The sequence below is a fragment of the Oncorhynchus mykiss genome, chromosome 1 (assembly GCF_013265735.2).
Source record: "Oncorhynchus mykiss isolate Arlee chromosome 1, USDA_OmykA_1.1, whole genome shotgun sequence".
Classification (NCBI taxonomy): Eukaryota; Metazoa; Chordata; class Actinopteri; order Salmoniformes; family Salmonidae; genus Oncorhynchus; species Oncorhynchus mykiss.
The window spans coordinates 20,355,266-20,373,250 of NC_048565.1; the positions used below are offsets into that span (position 1 = coordinate 20,355,266).

Below are 17,985 nucleotides of genomic sequence, written 5' to 3' on the forward strand. Positions count from 1 at the left end.
TCTTTTTCTCGATCCTGACTAGTCTCCCAGTCCCTGCCGCTGAAAAACATCCCTACAGCACAATGCCACCACCACCAAGCCTCACCGTAGGGATGGTGCCAGGTTTCCTCCAGACATGTTGGCATTCAGGCCAAAGAGTTCAATCTTCGTTTCACCAAAACTGAGAATTTTTTTCTCATGGTGAGAGTCCTTTAGCAGCCTTTTGGAAAACTCCAAGCGGGCTGTCATGTGCCTTTTACTGAAGAGTGGCTTCCGTCTGGCCACTCTACCATAAAGGCCTGATTGGTAGAGTGCTGCAGAAATGGTTGTCTTTCTGGAAGGTTCTCCCATCTCCACAGAGGAACTCTAGAGCTCTTTCAGAGTGACCATTGGGTTCTTGGTCACTTCCCTGACCAAGGCCCTTCTCCCCCAATTGCTCAGTTTGGCCAGCTCTAGGTAGAGTCTTGATGGCTCCAAACTTCTTCCATTTAAGAATGATGGAGGCCACTGTGTTCTTGGGGACCTTCAATGCTGCAGACATTTTATTTGGTACACTTCCCCAGATCTGTGCCTCGACACAATCCTGTCTCAGAGCTCTACGGACAATTCCTTCGACCTCTTGGCTTGGTCCACCCCAGGTGGACTCTAATCAAGTTGTAGAAACATCAAGGATGACCAATGGAAACAGGATGCACCTTCGCTCAATTGAGTCTTCCAGCAAAGGGTCTGAATACTTATGTAAATAAGGTATGTCCATTTTTAATACATTTGCAAAAAAAATAAAATCGGTTTTCGCTTTGCCACTATGGGGTATTGTGTGTAGATTGATAAGGAAAAACATTTAATCCCTTTTAGATTGAGGCTGTAATTACTACAGTATTTATGTATACTCCCCCCAAATACCTAGGTGTCCCCCCAAATATCTAGGTGTCTGGTTAGACTATAAACGCTCCTTCCAGACTCACATTAAGCATCTCCAATCTAAAATTAAATCAAGAATCAGCTTCCTATTTCGCAACAAAGCATCCTTCACTCATGCTGCCAAACATACCCTCGTAACACTGACCATCCTACCGATCATCGACGATGTCATTTACAAAATATCCTCCAACACCCTACTCAACAAATTGGATGCAGTCTATCACAGTTCCATCCGTTTTGTCACCAAAGCCCCATACACTACCCACCACTGCGACCTGTACGCTCTCGTTGGCAGGCCCTCGCTTCATACTCGTCGCCAAACCCACTGGCTCCAGGTCATCTACAAGTCTCTGCTAGGTAAAGCCCCTCCTTATCCTGTAGCATGCTCTCCAGCAGGTATATCTCACGAGTCACCCCCAAAGCCAATTCCTCTTTTGGTCGCCTTTCCTTACAGTTCTCTGCTGCCAATGACTGGAACGAACTGCAAAAATCACTGAAGCTGGAGACACATATCTCCCTCACTAGCTTTAAGCACCATATATCACTGCACCTGTACATAGCCCATCTGTAAATAGCCCATCCAACTACCTCATCCCCATACTGTATTTATTTATCTTGCTCCTTTGCACCCCAGTAGCTCTACTTGCACAGTTATATATAATATACACACACATATTCTGCACATCTACCATTCCAGTGTTTAATTGCTATATTGTAATTACTTCGCCACTATGGCCTATGTATTACCTCTCTTATTTGCATATTCTGTATTATTGACTGTATGATTGTTTTTATTTTATTTATTTAACCAGGAAGGGCTCATTGAGATGAAAATCTCTTTTTCAAGAGCGCTCTGGCCAAGATAGGCAGCACCAAGTCATTACAAAAAAATTAGACAGACAGACGGGAAAAACTACAAGTAACTTAGTAAAAACCATTGAATTCACAAGAGTATAAAAACATTGACAGGTCAGGGAATCAGCCTCAAAATCCTTCATCAGTGATTTAAAAACAATCGGGCAAGTTCTTCCAGTTGAAAAGTATTTTGTAAGGTGTTCCAAGACGATGGCACAGAGTACATAAAAGCCCTTTTACCAAATTAAGTTCGGACATTTGGAACAGTTAGCAGGATAAAGTCCAACTCTGTGTTGTTTGTGTCGAACTGCTTTATCTTGGCCAGGTCGCAGTTGGAAATGAGAACTTGTTCTCAACTGGCCTACCTGGTTAAATAAAAGGTGAAAAAAATAATATAACACAATCTTAAACCACACTTTCTCAATGTAGCAACAAAATCCTTAGGTACTTTTCTGCCTTTCATAAAATACCATTAAAGAGGTGTCCTTTATACTCACCACTTCTCTGAATCTCACTTCCATTCCCCTTTGGGAGATCAGCTTAGCAACACACCTGTGGACTCCTCTACGCTAAAACTACTTGCTCTCTCTTACATATCATAATCCATGTTGGGGGAAACGGAACTCAAGATCCAGACAGTGCTTCAAATCCCCCCCCAAAAATGTTCCTCACCAAAATGACCCTGAGTCAGAGGTCTGGTTGAAAGGGGAGCCAGGTTATCAATAGCTAATGAGTACTGACCACGGAAAATCACCCTGCAGAAACAAACTCCACCTGGATCAATGGGAGGCTCCACCCCCTCTGCCTCTCCCACTCATACAGGACTTTATATTGCCCTTTGTTGCCAAGGATATAAGGCAGAACCACATTTGCCACAGTAAAACCCCACATAGCCCCACATTTAAAACACCTTGAGGTTTAGATGGAAAATATGAAGACAGATACTCCAGAATGTGAGTCACTGTAATCCAGTCATTAGATGAATATTTATGTGAAACTTGAAAATACACATTTTGAGAGCAGATAAATCATATCACTAAGGGGGAGTTACAGCCAGTAAACGCACATGGTCTGATCAGAACTGTGTACATGTTAGCCTTTAAGCACTTCCCAACCCTGATGGTGACATTCAGTAGGAAAGTAAATCATTGAAACCAACACAAAATAGATACTGATTCAATTTCTACATAACAATAAATCAGTCAAACATATTTTATCAGGTAAGTCCCTCATCCTCTCTTATTGCAATTTCACTGCAAACTTGATTTTACCTACTCAAGCCAACACTGAGCTCAAAGAGAAGCTACAAAACAATGGATAGACCGAGTTTCAGCGCCTGTGTCAGATTCATGACAAAACAGCAACGTCCTGTTTGGTTCCAACAACAACCTGCTGACAGAATATGGCTGAGTCACCTCTGGTCTGGCTGACACACTGGAGCTGTTCTCAGCACATGTGAGCTTTATACCTTATCTCAGCCACCACCACTCATACCCTGTCCCCACATAGTCCAGGTGACAGGGAACCAGACGCTATAGGGAAACTCCCCAAATGACACCTAGCCCCTTCCTGTTTCCAAAAGGCATTTCATAATCATATATCCAATGCTGCTGAGACAGGCCTGTGCACTGAGAGGAAGGATATTCCCATACTTACTGGAGAGCAGTTAGGTACTACTTTCCCATGGAAGCCCAGGTTATGGGGCTGGCTTAGGTTATGGGCCTGGCACTATGGTTACCAGAAGGAATGGAGTACACTGGGCTGTTAACTGACAGGGTATTTACTCCAAAGGCCCTGGCAAAGATCTCTCTATATAGGCCACTGTCACTGTGCTTTGCAATTGGAGAGGAACGAGAGTTCAGATTGTATCTCCTCATAAAAAAACATTGATGCATAGAACAGAGCACAGGTGTTTTCTGGCTGAATTTCTCTCCTTTGCTTCTACCTGGTCTACCTTCCTTCTAATCTTCCGTTTGCTTGGAGAGGGAGGGGTAAAATACAGATTAGTCATTAGAAGGCCTTAAGAGGCCAATTGCAGGACGAAGGTTGCCTTCTAGGCTACATTCCAGTCTGAGTATTGTGACAATTGGGTGTGGTAAAAAGAAAGTAAGAACACAGCAGCCTCACTGTTTTTACTCCACTTACTGGAACTCCTGGCCAAAGGACAGTCACAACACACCCTTTTTGAATCACACATCTTTTCTTCACTTTTTATTTTCATTGCTTAGGCCTATACACCAGACTTGGGCACAAATCCTGAATTATTAATAGACCAGAGGGAAATAGAGGTAGTGTTTAAAAAACAACACTTGAGTACATGTCATAGAGAAGGCTGTAACAAAAGCAAACACTTCTTAAGAACAGGTGTGCCCCTACGGCAGGTAAACAATCACTCAGAGAGGGACTGCTCAGTAGGCCCCAACTGCACTGGCACACGGGCAAATATGTCATGTTCCTAACTGGAACAAATATTGTGCTTCTCAAAAATGCACACAATAGACCTACATATTGTAACTACTGTTACTTGACTACTGGGAAGCTTACTATGCTTTCAGTGCATGCAAGTGTTGCTGAGGCCTACCACTTACAATATTGCACAGTATGTGCAACCATTTTAAAACTACAAGAGGCATATAATCCTAGTGAATGTGATTAATTACCATGGGCCTTCAACCTTCATTGAACTGCTGCTGACGATTACAGACAACTTTTTGTATTGTTTATACACACACACACACACACACACACGCAAAGCAGGTAATTGAATCACTACCAATACAATTGTTGACTCGATATTATGCTCATTGCTGTTAATGCGTGTGGATCCGGTGTCATGTGTCGGTTACACAGTGTGGAAAACCATTTCAACAAACTACAATCACTAAACATCTTTCTCTGAATTCACGCTGATCTGATGACCATGACTGGATAGTTTGAATGAGACTTTTCCTTGAGCGAGTCAGTTAAAAAAAAGCAACCTTGGATTTAAATTAAACTAGTGGATTAGAGATGTAATTTATCAAGCAAGCATCAAGTAGACGATGGAAGGGAAGATGCAGCCATTTGGTAATGCAGTGGCGAAACTCCTTGGCAGGCAATAACTTGCATGTGTGGCAGAACCAGTAGGGTGAGGAGGCAGGTCCACCCGCAGTACTCAGTAATATTTTGCATTGAATTTGCTCCAACCACAACACTTTCTATTTTTTTGCAGTATTACTCTAGTGCCTTGTTGCAAACATGATGCTGGTTTTGGAATATTTGTATTCTGTACAGGCTTCCTTTTTACTCTGTCAATTAGATTAATGTTGTTGATCCATCCTATCACAGCCATTAAACTCTGTAACTGTTTTAAAGTCACCATTAGCCTCATGTGAAATCCCTGAGCGGTTTCCTTCCTCTCGGACAAAGGAGTTAGGAAGGACACCTGTATCCTTGTAGTGACTGGGGGTTTTGATACACCATCCAAAGTGTAATGAATAACTTCACCCTGCTCAAAAAGGATGTTCAATGTTAAATTAACAAATATTTTACCCATCTTCCAATAGGTGCCCTTCTTTGCGAGGCATTGGAAAACCTCCCTGGTCTTTGTGGTTGAATCTGTTTGAAATTCACTACTCGACTGAGGGACCTTAGCAATAATGTAGTGTGTGGGGTACAGAGATGAGGTAGTCATTAAACAATCATGTTAAACACTTATTGTACACAGTGTGTCCACGCAACTTGTCACCTAAGCACATTTTTACTCCTTATTTTTTGGGGGCTTGCCATAAAAGACATTCCAGTTTTTCGTTTTTAAAAATAAATGTTCACTTCGACATTATGGGGTATTGTGAGTAGGCCAATGACAAAAGTATCACTTCAATACATTTTAAATTCAGGCTGTAACAAATTGTGGAAATAGTCAAGGAGTGTGAACACTTTCATTAGGCGCTGTATGATGACAGACAGTAAAACCAGAGCTGTAAACCAAGTAGGCTTCGCGACCTCTGTGAGATTGCAATGTTCATGAAAACAAAGTGCCAACACAGCGGTCACAACATTCGAGCAAATTATTTAAACTCACGCCTCGAGATAACAATTTGTCGATCCCCAACATCTGCTTGAGAAATTGTGTTCAAAATGTGGTAGTTATTTCCTATCCTACCTGTAAAACGTCTGACAAGTCCCAGCAACTCGCGTAAAGGCGTCCAACTCACAATAAGTAATTTGTCTCCAAACACTTGACGCTACCAGCCGATTTGAATGAACTAAATAAAATCCTTAAAAAACTAAACTGAAAAACACAGAGAAGGGATGTCCCTATTTGGCAGTACAGCCTTCAGGTGCGTTTCATAACGTCATCACACTTGATTGTCACATACAGGAAGAAGGACGACACCCGTCTTTTTTTTCAATTTCATTCTTCCCTGCCCTGTTAATAAAACACTGTCCAGAGACACTCCTTGGTATTCCTCAATCTATGGATTGTCAACGTATCGAACCTATAGCCAACCATTATTATAAAGCCCAAATAGTACAAGGAGTATAATTGTACTATCAAATATCAGATGTATTAATAAAAAACAATCAAGAATGTACAAAGATGGGCTCCTAAGTGGTGCAACAGTCTAAGGCACTGCATCATAGTGCAAGAGGTGTCATAACAGACCCTGGTTTGATTCTAAGCTGTATCACAACTGGCCATGTTGGGGAGTCCCATAGGACGGCACACAATTGGACCAGCTTCACTGACTTGCCTACTTAAATAAAGGTTTAAAAAAATAGACCGGTAGGCTAGCCCTTATGACCCTCAGTTCCATTCCATTACACATAAGACTCAAGAGCACTGATGCTTTGTCTGAACATTAACACACATCGCTTAAAGTACGGTTTTGGAAGCATAAGGACCTTATCTTTCATATCAACGAGAAATAATAGTAAAAAATGTTAAATTGATACACACCTTTATAGGCTTAGTGTTCCCACACAGCCATATCTCTATGTTACTGCGCTCATTTACAGAAAACAGATGGGAAACAGAGGGACCTTTATGCTTTTAGAACCGTATCGCAATTGAGAATCGACTCACGTTTAGATTGAGAATTTGGCTGTTTTGGCTGGCAGAGCCAGTCTACCTCTGAAAATAACAAACGGTAGGCTCCTTAAGAAGTACTTCTTCGGCTAGTGGTAGTCTAGTAGGAAAGGTCAAACTATACTGCCTCCGCCCTCCCGAGTGTCGCAGTGGTTTAAGGCACTGCCTCACAGTGCTTGAGGCGTCACTACAGACCCGTGTTTGATCCCAAGCTGTGTTAAGGCTGTTGAGTCCAATGAGGCGGCGCACAATTGGCCAAGCATCGTCCGGGTTGGTGGAGGGTTTGGCCAGCTGGGATTTCCATGTCCCATCGTGCACTAGCGACTCGTGACGGGCCGGGTGCCTGCAAGCTGTCTTTGGTCACCAGCTGGACGGTGTTTCCTCCAACACATTGGTCCGGCTGCTTCCGGGTTAAGCCAGCAGGGTGTCAAGAAGTAGTGCGGCTTGGCAGGGTTGTGTTTCGGAGAACGCATGGCCCTCGACCTTCGCTTCTCCCGAGTCTGAGACCATCCAGGACCTCTATACCAGGCGGTGTCAGAGGAAGGCCCTAAAAATTGTCAAAGACTCCAGCCACCTGTCAGAGACTGTTCTCTCTGCTACCGCATGGCAAGCGGTACCGGAACACCAAGTCTAGGTCCAAAAGGCTTCTAAACAGCTTCTATCCCCAAGCCATAAGACACCTGAACATCTAATCAAATGGTTACAATAGCTCTGTCAGGAGCAATAGGCCAAAATTCACTCAACTTATTGTGGGAAGCTTGTGGAAGGCTACCTGAAACTTTGACCAAGTTAAACAATTTAAAGGCAATGCTACCAAATACTAATTGAGTGTATGTAAACTTCTGACCCACTGAAAATGTATTGAAAGAAATAAAAGCTGAAATAAATCTCTCTCTACTATTATTCTGACATTTCACAATCTTACAATTAAGTGGGGATCCTAACTGACCTAGGATAAGACATTTTTACTAGGATTAAATTAAAAACTGAGTTTAAATGTAGTTGGCTAAAGTTAAAAACTGAGTTTAAATGTAGTTGGCTAAAGTGTATGTAAACGTCCAACTTCAACTATTACCTCGACTAACCGGTGCCCCTGCACATTGAATCTGTACCGGTACACCCTGTATATAGCCTCGCTATTATTTCATTATTTGTTACTTTAATTCCTTATTTTTTGTAGGTATTTTTCTTAAAATTGCATTGTTGGTTAAGGGATTGTACGTAAGCTTTTCACTGTAAGGTGAACAACACCTGTTGTATTCGGCGCATGTGACAAATACAATTTGATTTGCAGTGATGGGACAAGACTAACTACAGTAACATTTATGGAGAAAAAGGAGTAAAAGTACAAAATCTATTCTGCCTCCATATGGGAAAACGTTGAGTATGCCAAAATGTTACAAAATGCACACAGCCCATTTGACATATTTCATAAAACTATAACTAACGGAAATGCACATTAAAGGTCTCAATCAATGTAATACAGAAGTAATGAGATCACCACCACCTGTCTTAGAAGTGTGTTTTCAAAAGCAATTCAGCATCATCAGTTAAGGCCCAATGCAAAAGGCATTCATTCACGATGAAAAAGACAGCCACCATTTTTCACAATCTTCAAGTTTTTATTTGTTGTTTGTTTACAAAGTTAAGATTGCATTTTGATATATTCCTTCCTTTTATGAGTAGAAAACCTTTTAAAGAATTAGTCGAAAGGCACATTTTTTTTTTTTTACAATATATACATTTCGATCTAAATTATAAATATATAGAAAAACAAAAGCACAACCCAGAATAAAAGTGCTGAACAGTTTTTACAGAAAGAAAATATCATTTTTTTTAAAAATACATACAATCAGTAGCATGTTTTTTGTTTAGTTTTTGTTGGCAATAAATTATTGAATGTGATACTTTTATATGCAAAAGGAGAAACAAGGAGGATGGTTACAGTATACAAAAACGCTATCCATCAAAAGGTCAGGAACATAACAAGCTTGCAACTCTCAATCATAACAAACAGACAACAGTAACTTGATTATGCCATTCTTAGTGCAAATTTAGACAAAATAAAAAGACCTAGCTAGCTAGGACAAAGTCAAACAGTTCCTTTAAAAATTGTAATTCATTTTCTCAAATCGTGTTTGTCCGTTTCCACAGGTTTATAATGCATATTACCTCTATGTCAGTGTTATACCACACAGTCCATTGGCCATAGGTGAAGCATGGGACAAACAGTTTGATTGTGAAAATGTTTGGATTTATTGGAATGTGCCTGATGAGGAAATATATGTTTGGGACAATCTGAAGCAGAAACGAGAGGGCTATGAGATGGGATAAAGTAGAATCTCTTAGGAGAAAATGGGCCTGAGCTATTGGATGTCTGGGATCAGCGTGAATCTGTCAGATAGTCGGGAAAGGGGAACGATCTGCACCAGTAATTGCACATATCAGTATATCCAGGTGCAAATCTGCTCAAAATCTTTGTCAGCATTAAAATGTATTAAACGACTAAAAAACTGTCCAGAGATATAAACAATAAAGTTCCTTAAAAGAAACAGCGTTTGATCTTTGCCCTAAGATGGCATAAACACTTAAAATCAAAGATTAAAAAAACATATTTTTTTAAACCAGCAAGAGTCGCAGTACAAAATGAAGAATTTTTGTTAGGTTCACCACTGTTGTAAGGGAAAACAATAACATTTCTCATAACTCCCCACCAATACATCTCTTTAAGGTTTCTTCCTGAGATTGATATAATAGGTCAGATATAGCCAGTAACTTCCGGGGTGTGGAACACTTTGGTATCTCTCTGCAAACTAAAGCCCTGGCAGAATATGGAAAAGTTGGAACAATTCTACTTGAGTCACAAGCAGAATCGGATCAAAGAACTGAAAAGAAACAAATGATCACCCCTGTACAGCAGTACAGAAGAGTGCAATATTATTTGGTGGCAGGTTATAATAGACTTATTTTTAGTTTTTATAGTAATCTTGAAAACTAGAAATGTCCCTGACCAAACTTTGACTAAAGGATCATCAGGATAACAATCTAAAAACGAAATATCCCTAAAATATAAATAACAATAATCATCATAATAATGATGACAAAAAACATCAATAGCACATTGCTTTCATCCCATCACAATGTTTATACAAAGTTCATAAGTATTTCAGCGGTCTTTAACTACAGACTACAAGTAGAACAGAAATAAAGAGGAATCCAATTCTTACCATGCACAGGTATATCTATAACCTTCGGCTGTGGAGCGTAAACAGTACTTAGACTTCTAAAACATCTGCTATTCAAAATGTCTTGTTTATTGCTTTTGATTAGTTGAAATTACCCAGGCTTTTCATGAACCAATTACTGTGCATTCATTTCACAACCACAGCCAGATCTTACAGGTTCTGAAACATAATACACACACACACACTACTGTTCAAAATTTTGGGTCGGTTAGAAATGTACTTGTTTTTGAAAGAAAAGCATATTTTTGTCCATTAAAATATCAAATTGATCAGAAATACAGTGTAGACATTATTAATGTTGTAAATGACTATTGTAGCTGGAAACGGCAGATTTTTTATGGAATATCTACATAGGCCCATTATCAGCAACCATCACTCCTGTGTTCCAATGGCACGTTGTGTTAGCTAATCCAAGTTTATCATTATAAAAGGTTAATTGGCCATTAGAAAACCCTTTTGCAATTATGTTAGCACAGCTGAAAACTGTTGTCCTGATTAAAGAAGCAATAAAACTAGCTTTCTTTAGACTAGTTGAGTATCTGGAGCATCAGCATGTGGGTTCGATTACAGGTTGAAAATGGCCAGAAACAAAAAACTTTCTCCTGAAATCGTCAGTCTATTCTTGTTCTGAGAAATAAAGGCTATTCCATGCGAGAAATTGCCAAGAAACTGAAGATCCCGTACAACGCTTAATTGGAGCCAATTTCCTCCTACAACTGGACAATGACCCAAAGCACAGCTCCAAACTCTGCAAGAACTATTTAGGGAAGAAGCAGTCAGCTGGTATTCTGTCTATAATGGAGTGGCCAGTACAGTCACCGGATCTCAACCCTATTGAGCTGTTGTGGGAGCAGCTTGACCGTTGGTACGGTATGGTACGTAAGAAGTGCCCATCAAGCCAATCCAACTTGTGGGAGGTGCTTCAGGAAGCATGGGGTGAAATCTCTTCAGATTACCTCAACAAATGTACAACTAGAATGCCAAAGGTCTGCAAGGCTGTAATTGCTGCAAATGGAGGATTCTTTGACAAAAGCTAAGTTTGAAGGACACAATTATTATTTAAATTAAAATTCATAATTTATAACCTTGTGAATGTCTTGAGTATATTTCCTATTCATTTTGCAAGTCATTTTATGTATCTTTTCATGGAAAGCAAGGACATTACTAAGTGACCCCTAACTTTTGAACGGTAGTGTATGTATACACATACATACACGATTTAGACAGGGATATATATATATATATATATATATAAACACACACACACACAAAAGTGGATTCGCCACACCCGTTGCTGACCGGTGTAGAAATTCCCATGATTTTGTGATGTTTGACGAGCAGGTGTCCACATACTTTTGGTCATGTATGTATGTATTTATATACATACATACGTGTATGTATGTATATACAGTGCCTTCGTTAAGTATTCCAGACCCATTGACTTAACACATTTTGTTAAATTACCTTATTCTAAAATGGATTAAATGAAAAAAAATCCCAAGCAATCTACACACAATACCCATAATGACAAAGCGAAAACAGGTTTAGACAATTATTATTATAAAAAAATAAAACATATTTACATAAGTATTCAGACCCTTTGCTGAGACTCGAAATTGAGCTCAGGTGCATCCTGTTTCCATTGATCATCCTTGAGATGTTTCTACAACTTGATTGGAGTTCACCTGTGATAAATTAAATTGATTGGACATGATTTGGTAAAGGGAAAAAACCTGTCTATATAAGGTCCCACAGTTGACAGTATATGTCAGAGCAAAAACCAAGCCATGAGATCGAAGGAATTTTACGTAGAGCTCTCGAGACAGGATTGTGTCGAGGCACAGATCTGGGGGAAGGGTACCAAAAAATGTCTGCAGCATTGAAGGTCCCCAAGAAGACAAGACTATTCCTATTGCTGGCCAACCTGAGCAATTGGGGGAGAAGGGCCTTGGTCAGGGAGGTGACCAAGAACCTGATGGTCACTCTGACAGAGCTCTAGAGTTCCTCTGTGGAGATGGGAGAACCTTCCAGAAGGACAACCATCTCTGCAACACCTAAAGACTCTCATACCATGAGAAACAAGGTTCTCTGGTCTGATAAAACCAAGATTGAACTCTTTGGCCTGAATGCCAAGCGTCACTTCTGGAGGAAACCTGGCACCATCCCTATGGTGAAGCATAGTGGTGGCAGCATCATGCTGTGGGGATGTTTTTCAGCGGGCGGGACTGAGAGACTAGTCAGGATTGAGTGAAAGATGAACGGAGCAAAGTACAGAGAGATCCTTGATGAAACCCTGCTCGAGAGCGCTCTGACTGGGGGCGAAGGTTCACCTTCCAACAGGACAATGACCCGTAGGAGTGGCTTTGGGACAAGTCTCAAAGCTTGAGAGGATCTGCAGAGAAGAATAGGAAAAACTCTCCAAATACAGGTGCATCAAGCTTGTAGCGTCATACCCAAGAAGACTTGAGGCTGTAATCGCTGCCAAAGATGCTTCAACAAAGTACTGAGTAAAGGGTCTGAATACATAAGTAAATGTGTTTTTATTTTTAATAAATTAGCAAACATTTCTATAAACCTGTTTTTGCTTTGCCATTATGGGGTAGTGTGTGTAGATTGATGAGGAAAAAATGTCATACATTTTAGAATAAGGCTGTAACGTAACAAAATGTGGAAAAAGTCAAGGGGTCTGAATACTTTCCAAAGGCACTGTATTATATGTATTTATTATTTGTTTTAGCATATATATATGCTAAAGTTATATATATATATATGAAGCTAAAACAAATGCTCATATCAGTGTTGGTCTGAAAGTTAAACAAAACAACAAATGCACCGAGACATTCCTGAGAACTTCAAATCAAAAGCAACCCAGGAGTCACCGTTTGGATGAATGGTAAGTAGACTAAAAGTAGGATATGACACCATTTTAAATTGCATCACAACAGCAGTGTCCATCCCATCTAACCCCTGCTCTCTGTCTATAACATGGCATGGGAAAGCAGGGTTCCACACAGAACAGACGTGCTGAAGGGACAGTTATAGGGTCCACACACAGACAGACATACACATACTGGGATCGTGGGGACGACCCCTGGCACCTGCCACCAGCATAGAGCCAACAGAGGGCCGAGGAGGGTTAAGTTAAATACAAATATAATAAATTAACATACCTATGCTTCCAGTACAAATCTATACATTAGGCCTATATGGGTTTCAAAGACTGCATTTAAGTAGGTTTCCAAAGGCACTGTTACAACGGCTGACTCCCTTCTTTTTTCACACGGGACACTAGAGAGAGTGATGGTAGAAACAGCAGAGTGAGGGAGAAGAAGGAGCCAAAACTGAAACTTTGTCCATTTTTCCAGTTTTATGTTTTTGAGTCGAGCCCTTGGTTTTAACAAACCAAGTCGATGCAATGGCGATGAAGCGAATTACAGGACAACGCAGAAAAGCATACAGATGTGCATGAAAGGCAGTTTGAATCCAGCGATGTTACCAGTGAAACCCAACATAACCAGTAGCGACTAGCTGTGGTTCTAGAAAAATATTTCTAAATTAAGGTTTCCTCAATAAAAAACAAAAAACAATTGCAACCAGGTTGGATTTTTTTTAAAGCACATGAGCTTTTGATAGTTCTAGAAACATAATCAAACCCTGTTGGAATTGTGTTTCTTCATTGAGTCAAGCCTTGGTGTAGAAATAGACCATTTGCTCTCTCTCTCTCAGCGAAGTGCCCGGGCCAGTTCCACCTGGGTCGTATGTTTACCATCTCTGAACGGGACCACACATTTGGTCTAGTGAAAGTGACTGGGAGGGTTAAGGAGGAGAAGAGCACAGGACAGGCAGTGATGTGACTAGGTCCTGAGGGGAGAGGGGATGAGGCTTGCTTTCACACTCAGCAGCTAGAGGACACAGACAGCCACACTGACAAGGTGGTTACACAGAGTCCCATTCAGACAGCAACACTGACAAGGTGGTTACACAGAGTCCCATTCAGACAGCCACACTGACAAGGTGGTTACACAGAGTCCCATTCAGACAGCCACACTGACAAGGTGGTTACACAGAGTCCCATTCAGACAGCCACACTGACAAGGTGGTTACACAGAGTCCCATTCAGACAGCCACACTGACAAGGTGGTTACACAGAGTCTCATTCAGACAGCCACACTGATGATGTGGTTACACAGAGTCCCATTCAGACAGCCACACTGATGATGTGGTTACACAGAGTCCCATTCAGGCAGCCGGTAATGGATAACCGTCTGCCGATCTGCGCTGGTCCGCAGCATGTTGTCCAGCACTTCGCGCACATTAATGAGGGCGTCCGTGCTGCAGTGGCCGTTGGCCAGAGGGAGCGGTTGCTGTTCTGAGGGGGCCAGGGCCGAAGGAGAGAAGAGAGAGGAGGAGGGGGTAGAGGGGGAAGAGAGGAGGCCGGACGAGACTTGAGCCACTGTGTTGGAGGAAGTGGAGGGGTTAGTAGTTGTCTGGCTAGACAGAGAGTAAGGCAGATGGTCTGGATCTTCCAGCAGTTTGAGGATGTCATAGTAGTCCTGGTGGTCGCTGTTGATTAGAGTCGGACTGTCCAACCGTTGCTGTGGTTGTATCTGCTGTGGTGACTGCAGCTGTGGTTGTATCTGCTGTGGCGACTGTAGCTGTGGTTGTATCTGCTGTGGTGACTGTAGCTGTGGTTGTATCTGCTGTGGCAACTGTAGCTGTGGCTGTATCTGCTGTGGCGACTGTAGCTGTGGTTGTATCTGCTGTGGCGACTGTAGCTGTATCTGCTGTGGCGACTGTAGCTGTGTTTGTATCTGCTGTGGCGACTGTAGCTGTGGATGCATCTGCTGTGGCGACTGTAGCTGTGGTTGTATCTGCTGTGGCGACTGTAGCTGTATCTGCTGTGGCGACAGTAGCTGCTGTGGCTTTGTCAGTGGTGGCAGTGGCTGTAGAGGTTGCTGCAGTTTGTGTGCAGTGTTCTGGGCGGCGAGCTCGCTCAGCAATATCAGAGAGTCCAGGCCAAAGCCGTCTCTGTTCAGGCAGTCGAGGACCAGGCCTCTCTCTTTGCTGTCTGGGGAGGGAGAGGGGCTCACCGTCAGGTCTAAGACCTCCTCCCCGGTCCGAGGGGGCATAGAGGAGGAGGAGGGGTCGGGCTGCAGGAGGCGCAGGGAGGGGAAGTGGTGGGGGAAATTGGAGAAGTGGGAGGTGGGGCTGGCCATGCTGGGGAGCTGGTTGACTGGACCGAGCTGGGGTTTGAGCTGTGAAGGCTTGACCTGTAGAGGATTGGCCTGGGCCAGGCTCAGGCGCTGGGTCTTGAGGCCCTGCGACAAGTTCTGGTTGTTGAAGCTGTGGTTCAGGGTCTGTCTCTGGCTGTAAAGCTTGGCCAGCAGGTGTTGGTTCTGAAGCTGCCGCTCCTCGGCTAGCCGCTGCTCCTGGGCTCGCTGCTGCTCCTGGGCGCGCTGCTGCTCCTTCTCCTTGCGCCTTCTCTTCACCTCCTCGTCCATTTTGAGAAGTTCCTGCCGCACTCGGGCCACACAGTTCTCTGGGATCTTGATACCTAGGGGAGAAAGAGAGGGTATTATGTTTTAGTTTTTTTACCCCTTTTTCTCCCCAATTTTGTGGTATCTAATTGGTAGTTACAGTCTTGTCTCATCGCTGCAACTCCCGTACAGACTCGGGAGAGGCAAAGGTCGTGAGCCGTGCGTCCTCTGAAACACAACCCAGCCAAGCCGCACTGCTTCTTGACACAATGCCCACTTAACCTGGAAGCCAGCCGCACCAACGTGTCGGAGGAAACACTGTACACCTGGTGACTGTGTCAGCGTCGCCCGGACCGCCACAGGAGTCACTAGTGCGCGATGGGACAAGAACATCCCTGCCGGCCAAACCCTCCCTTAACCCGGACGACGCTGGGCCAATTGTGCGCCGCCCCATGGGTCTCCCGGTCGTGGCCGGCTGCAACAGAGCCTGGACTCGAACCCAGAATCTCTAGTAGCACAACTAGCACTGCGATGCAGTGCCTTAGACCACTCGGGAGGCCACGAGAGAATTATGTTTACATTTGTTTATACAAGTCGATAATTTGGCTCAGTTGGTTGGAGCATAATGCTGTTGTGGCGTTTGATTTTGGCAACCGAAAAACTAATTTGTCAAGACATTCCCTCTGATTCCCTTTCACAGAACCACACTTTGGTGATGGTGTGTGTGTGTGTGGGTTGTATGGAGTTGTTTAGTACTCACCGACTTGCTTGTTACTATTTTTGGTTTTGAGGCGTACGATCTGAAGGATGCTGGAGCAGGTGATGTCAGAGACCACGTCAGCCACATACTTCCAGACGCGCAGTAGCGCACCACACAGCATGTGGTACTGGCGCAGACGCATTCCCTGCAGACACTCCTGACCCTCCTCGATCTTCTTACACTTCCCGTTCCAGTTAGCATGGCTACATTTCCCAAAGGAGAAGTTGAACTGGCTCTCCCAGCTGTCCTTGGCTTGGTCTGGAGTCACCTAGGATGGGAACACAACACACAAGTCTTATGTTAAAGTGTTGAGTGCTGGTTTTTATATTGTACCTTAAACAATACGCAGGACTGCTCTTCCTGTTTCACTATTGTTTATTCCACTAGAGGGCAGCATACACCACACAAAAAACATAAAACATTTCCTGCCAAACAACAAAGACAAATCTTGTTGCCATGCGAGTGGAAACCTTCTATTGTGTGCATGTCAGTGTGTCTGTGTGTGTGTCTGTCTGTGTGTGTGTTGGTGCGTGTCAGACTGAGTCATACCTTGCGGTAGCGTAGCTGCAGGTTGTCCAGGCTCTCTGGGTGGGCCTGCTTCCCGATGTTGGGCTTGTAGACGATGAAGTTCCTCCCTCGACCCTGCTCCGCCAGCAGCACACACGGGTGGTTCCCCCGCAACTGAGGAAACCATAGGAGATGGGAATGTCTTTAAAGTTCTGTAAAATACTTTCATGTGTTTTCCTCTGGCCACGATTGAACTCCATCTGTACAATTGTTTTAAACCACAAATAAATCAAATCAAAAAAGAGGCGGAAGATTTATAGTGAGTTCAACTGGGAACCTGGCAGTGTTGAAGTGTTTGCCTGGTGGGACTATAGAAGACTGTCATTTCATTGTTGAATTGTATTATGAACCAAGTGGATTTAACTACAGTATAATTAAGAAAACTCCACATCAGGAAGGAAGAGGCTGTGTATATTGTTCACTCAAGCCACTACAATTAATACTGAACAAAATCCTAGTTAAACTCCTTCTTTAGGTTCATAACATGTATACTTTCATCCTACTCCCTTGATGTGCAATGAAAGAGCCACACTCCAGAGAACAGAACAGAGGCACCTGGACCCTTCTGATGTCATTCACCCCTGGGAAATAGCCAGTCTGAAAGCTGTTCTAGCTCTGCTTGAGCCCTGGGGAGGTACAGGTACTCACAGTATCATACGCTTCCTGGTACGTCTGTGTGCGTGCTGGGACATGCAGAGTGTCTCCCTGTGCTCTACGGTAGCCAGCTAGACTCACCTTGTGTGAGAGGTAGAAGCCCTCGTCAGGACTGTTGAGGTTCTGGACTTTCTCATAGGCCTCCTCCCAGGGCATACCTCTGTCCACGCTGATCTATAGAGGTGACATGCAGAGGATAAGGGTTAAAGGTTAGAGGTCAGAAAAGCTGCCCTATGGGAGAACACTATGCATGAATACCCACTGTGGGCACGATTCAACATTCCCAACACATACGCGGAAATCTGTGCGGGAACACACACATACACAGCTCTTTGTATCCTCTTTGTATCAGGGGCTCAGAGGCCAGCCAGGGGGGTTGGCATGAGTTGGGAGTCTACATGTGCTTTATCGGTCCTGGCTGTGTTGGCTAAAAATGTACACTCTAGGTTATCCTGC

The 17,985-nt window shown here is 43.1% G+C and overlaps 2 protein-coding genes across 13 annotated transcripts in view; both read right to left on the bottom strand.

Moving 5' to 3' along the window:
• LOC110505853 (tight junction protein ZO-3) overlaps positions 1-6,801 on the bottom strand; it is a 41,693-nt gene extending 34,892 nt beyond the window's left edge. For 4 of the 7 annotated variants that reach the window (XM_036966295.1, XM_036966229.1, XM_036966398.1 and 1 more), the window contains exon 1: positions 5,819-6,125. In XM_036966295.1, coding sequence (XP_036822190.1) covers positions 5,819-5,851 — 33 coding nt within the window. In that variant the 5' untranslated portion in view covers positions 5,852-6,125. Of the gene's footprint in view, positions 1-2,252; positions 2,482-5,818; positions 6,126-6,697 lie in introns of those variants that run through there. The other 3 variants (XM_036966620.1, XM_036966535.1, XM_036966462.1) reach the window with 3 other exon arrangements.
• Positions 6,802-12,724: 5,923 nt separating this feature from the next.
• The window catches only part of LOC110506262 (protein strawberry notch homolog 2), a 113,823-nt gene continuing 108,562 nt past the window's right edge, over positions 12,725-17,985 (bottom strand). For all 6 annotated transcript variants that reach the window (XM_036967004.1, XM_036966954.1, XM_036966919.1 and 3 more), the window contains 4 exons: positions 17,611-17,703; positions 16,858-16,989; positions 16,309-16,576; positions 12,725-15,625 (listed from right to left, as the gene is read on the bottom strand). In XM_036967004.1, coding sequence (XP_036822899.1) covers positions 14,295-15,625; positions 16,309-16,576; positions 16,858-16,989; positions 17,611-17,703 — 1,824 coding nt within the window. In that variant the 3' untranslated portion in view covers positions 12,725-14,294. The remainder of the gene's footprint in view (positions 15,626-16,308; positions 16,577-16,857; positions 16,990-17,610; positions 17,704-17,985) is intronic.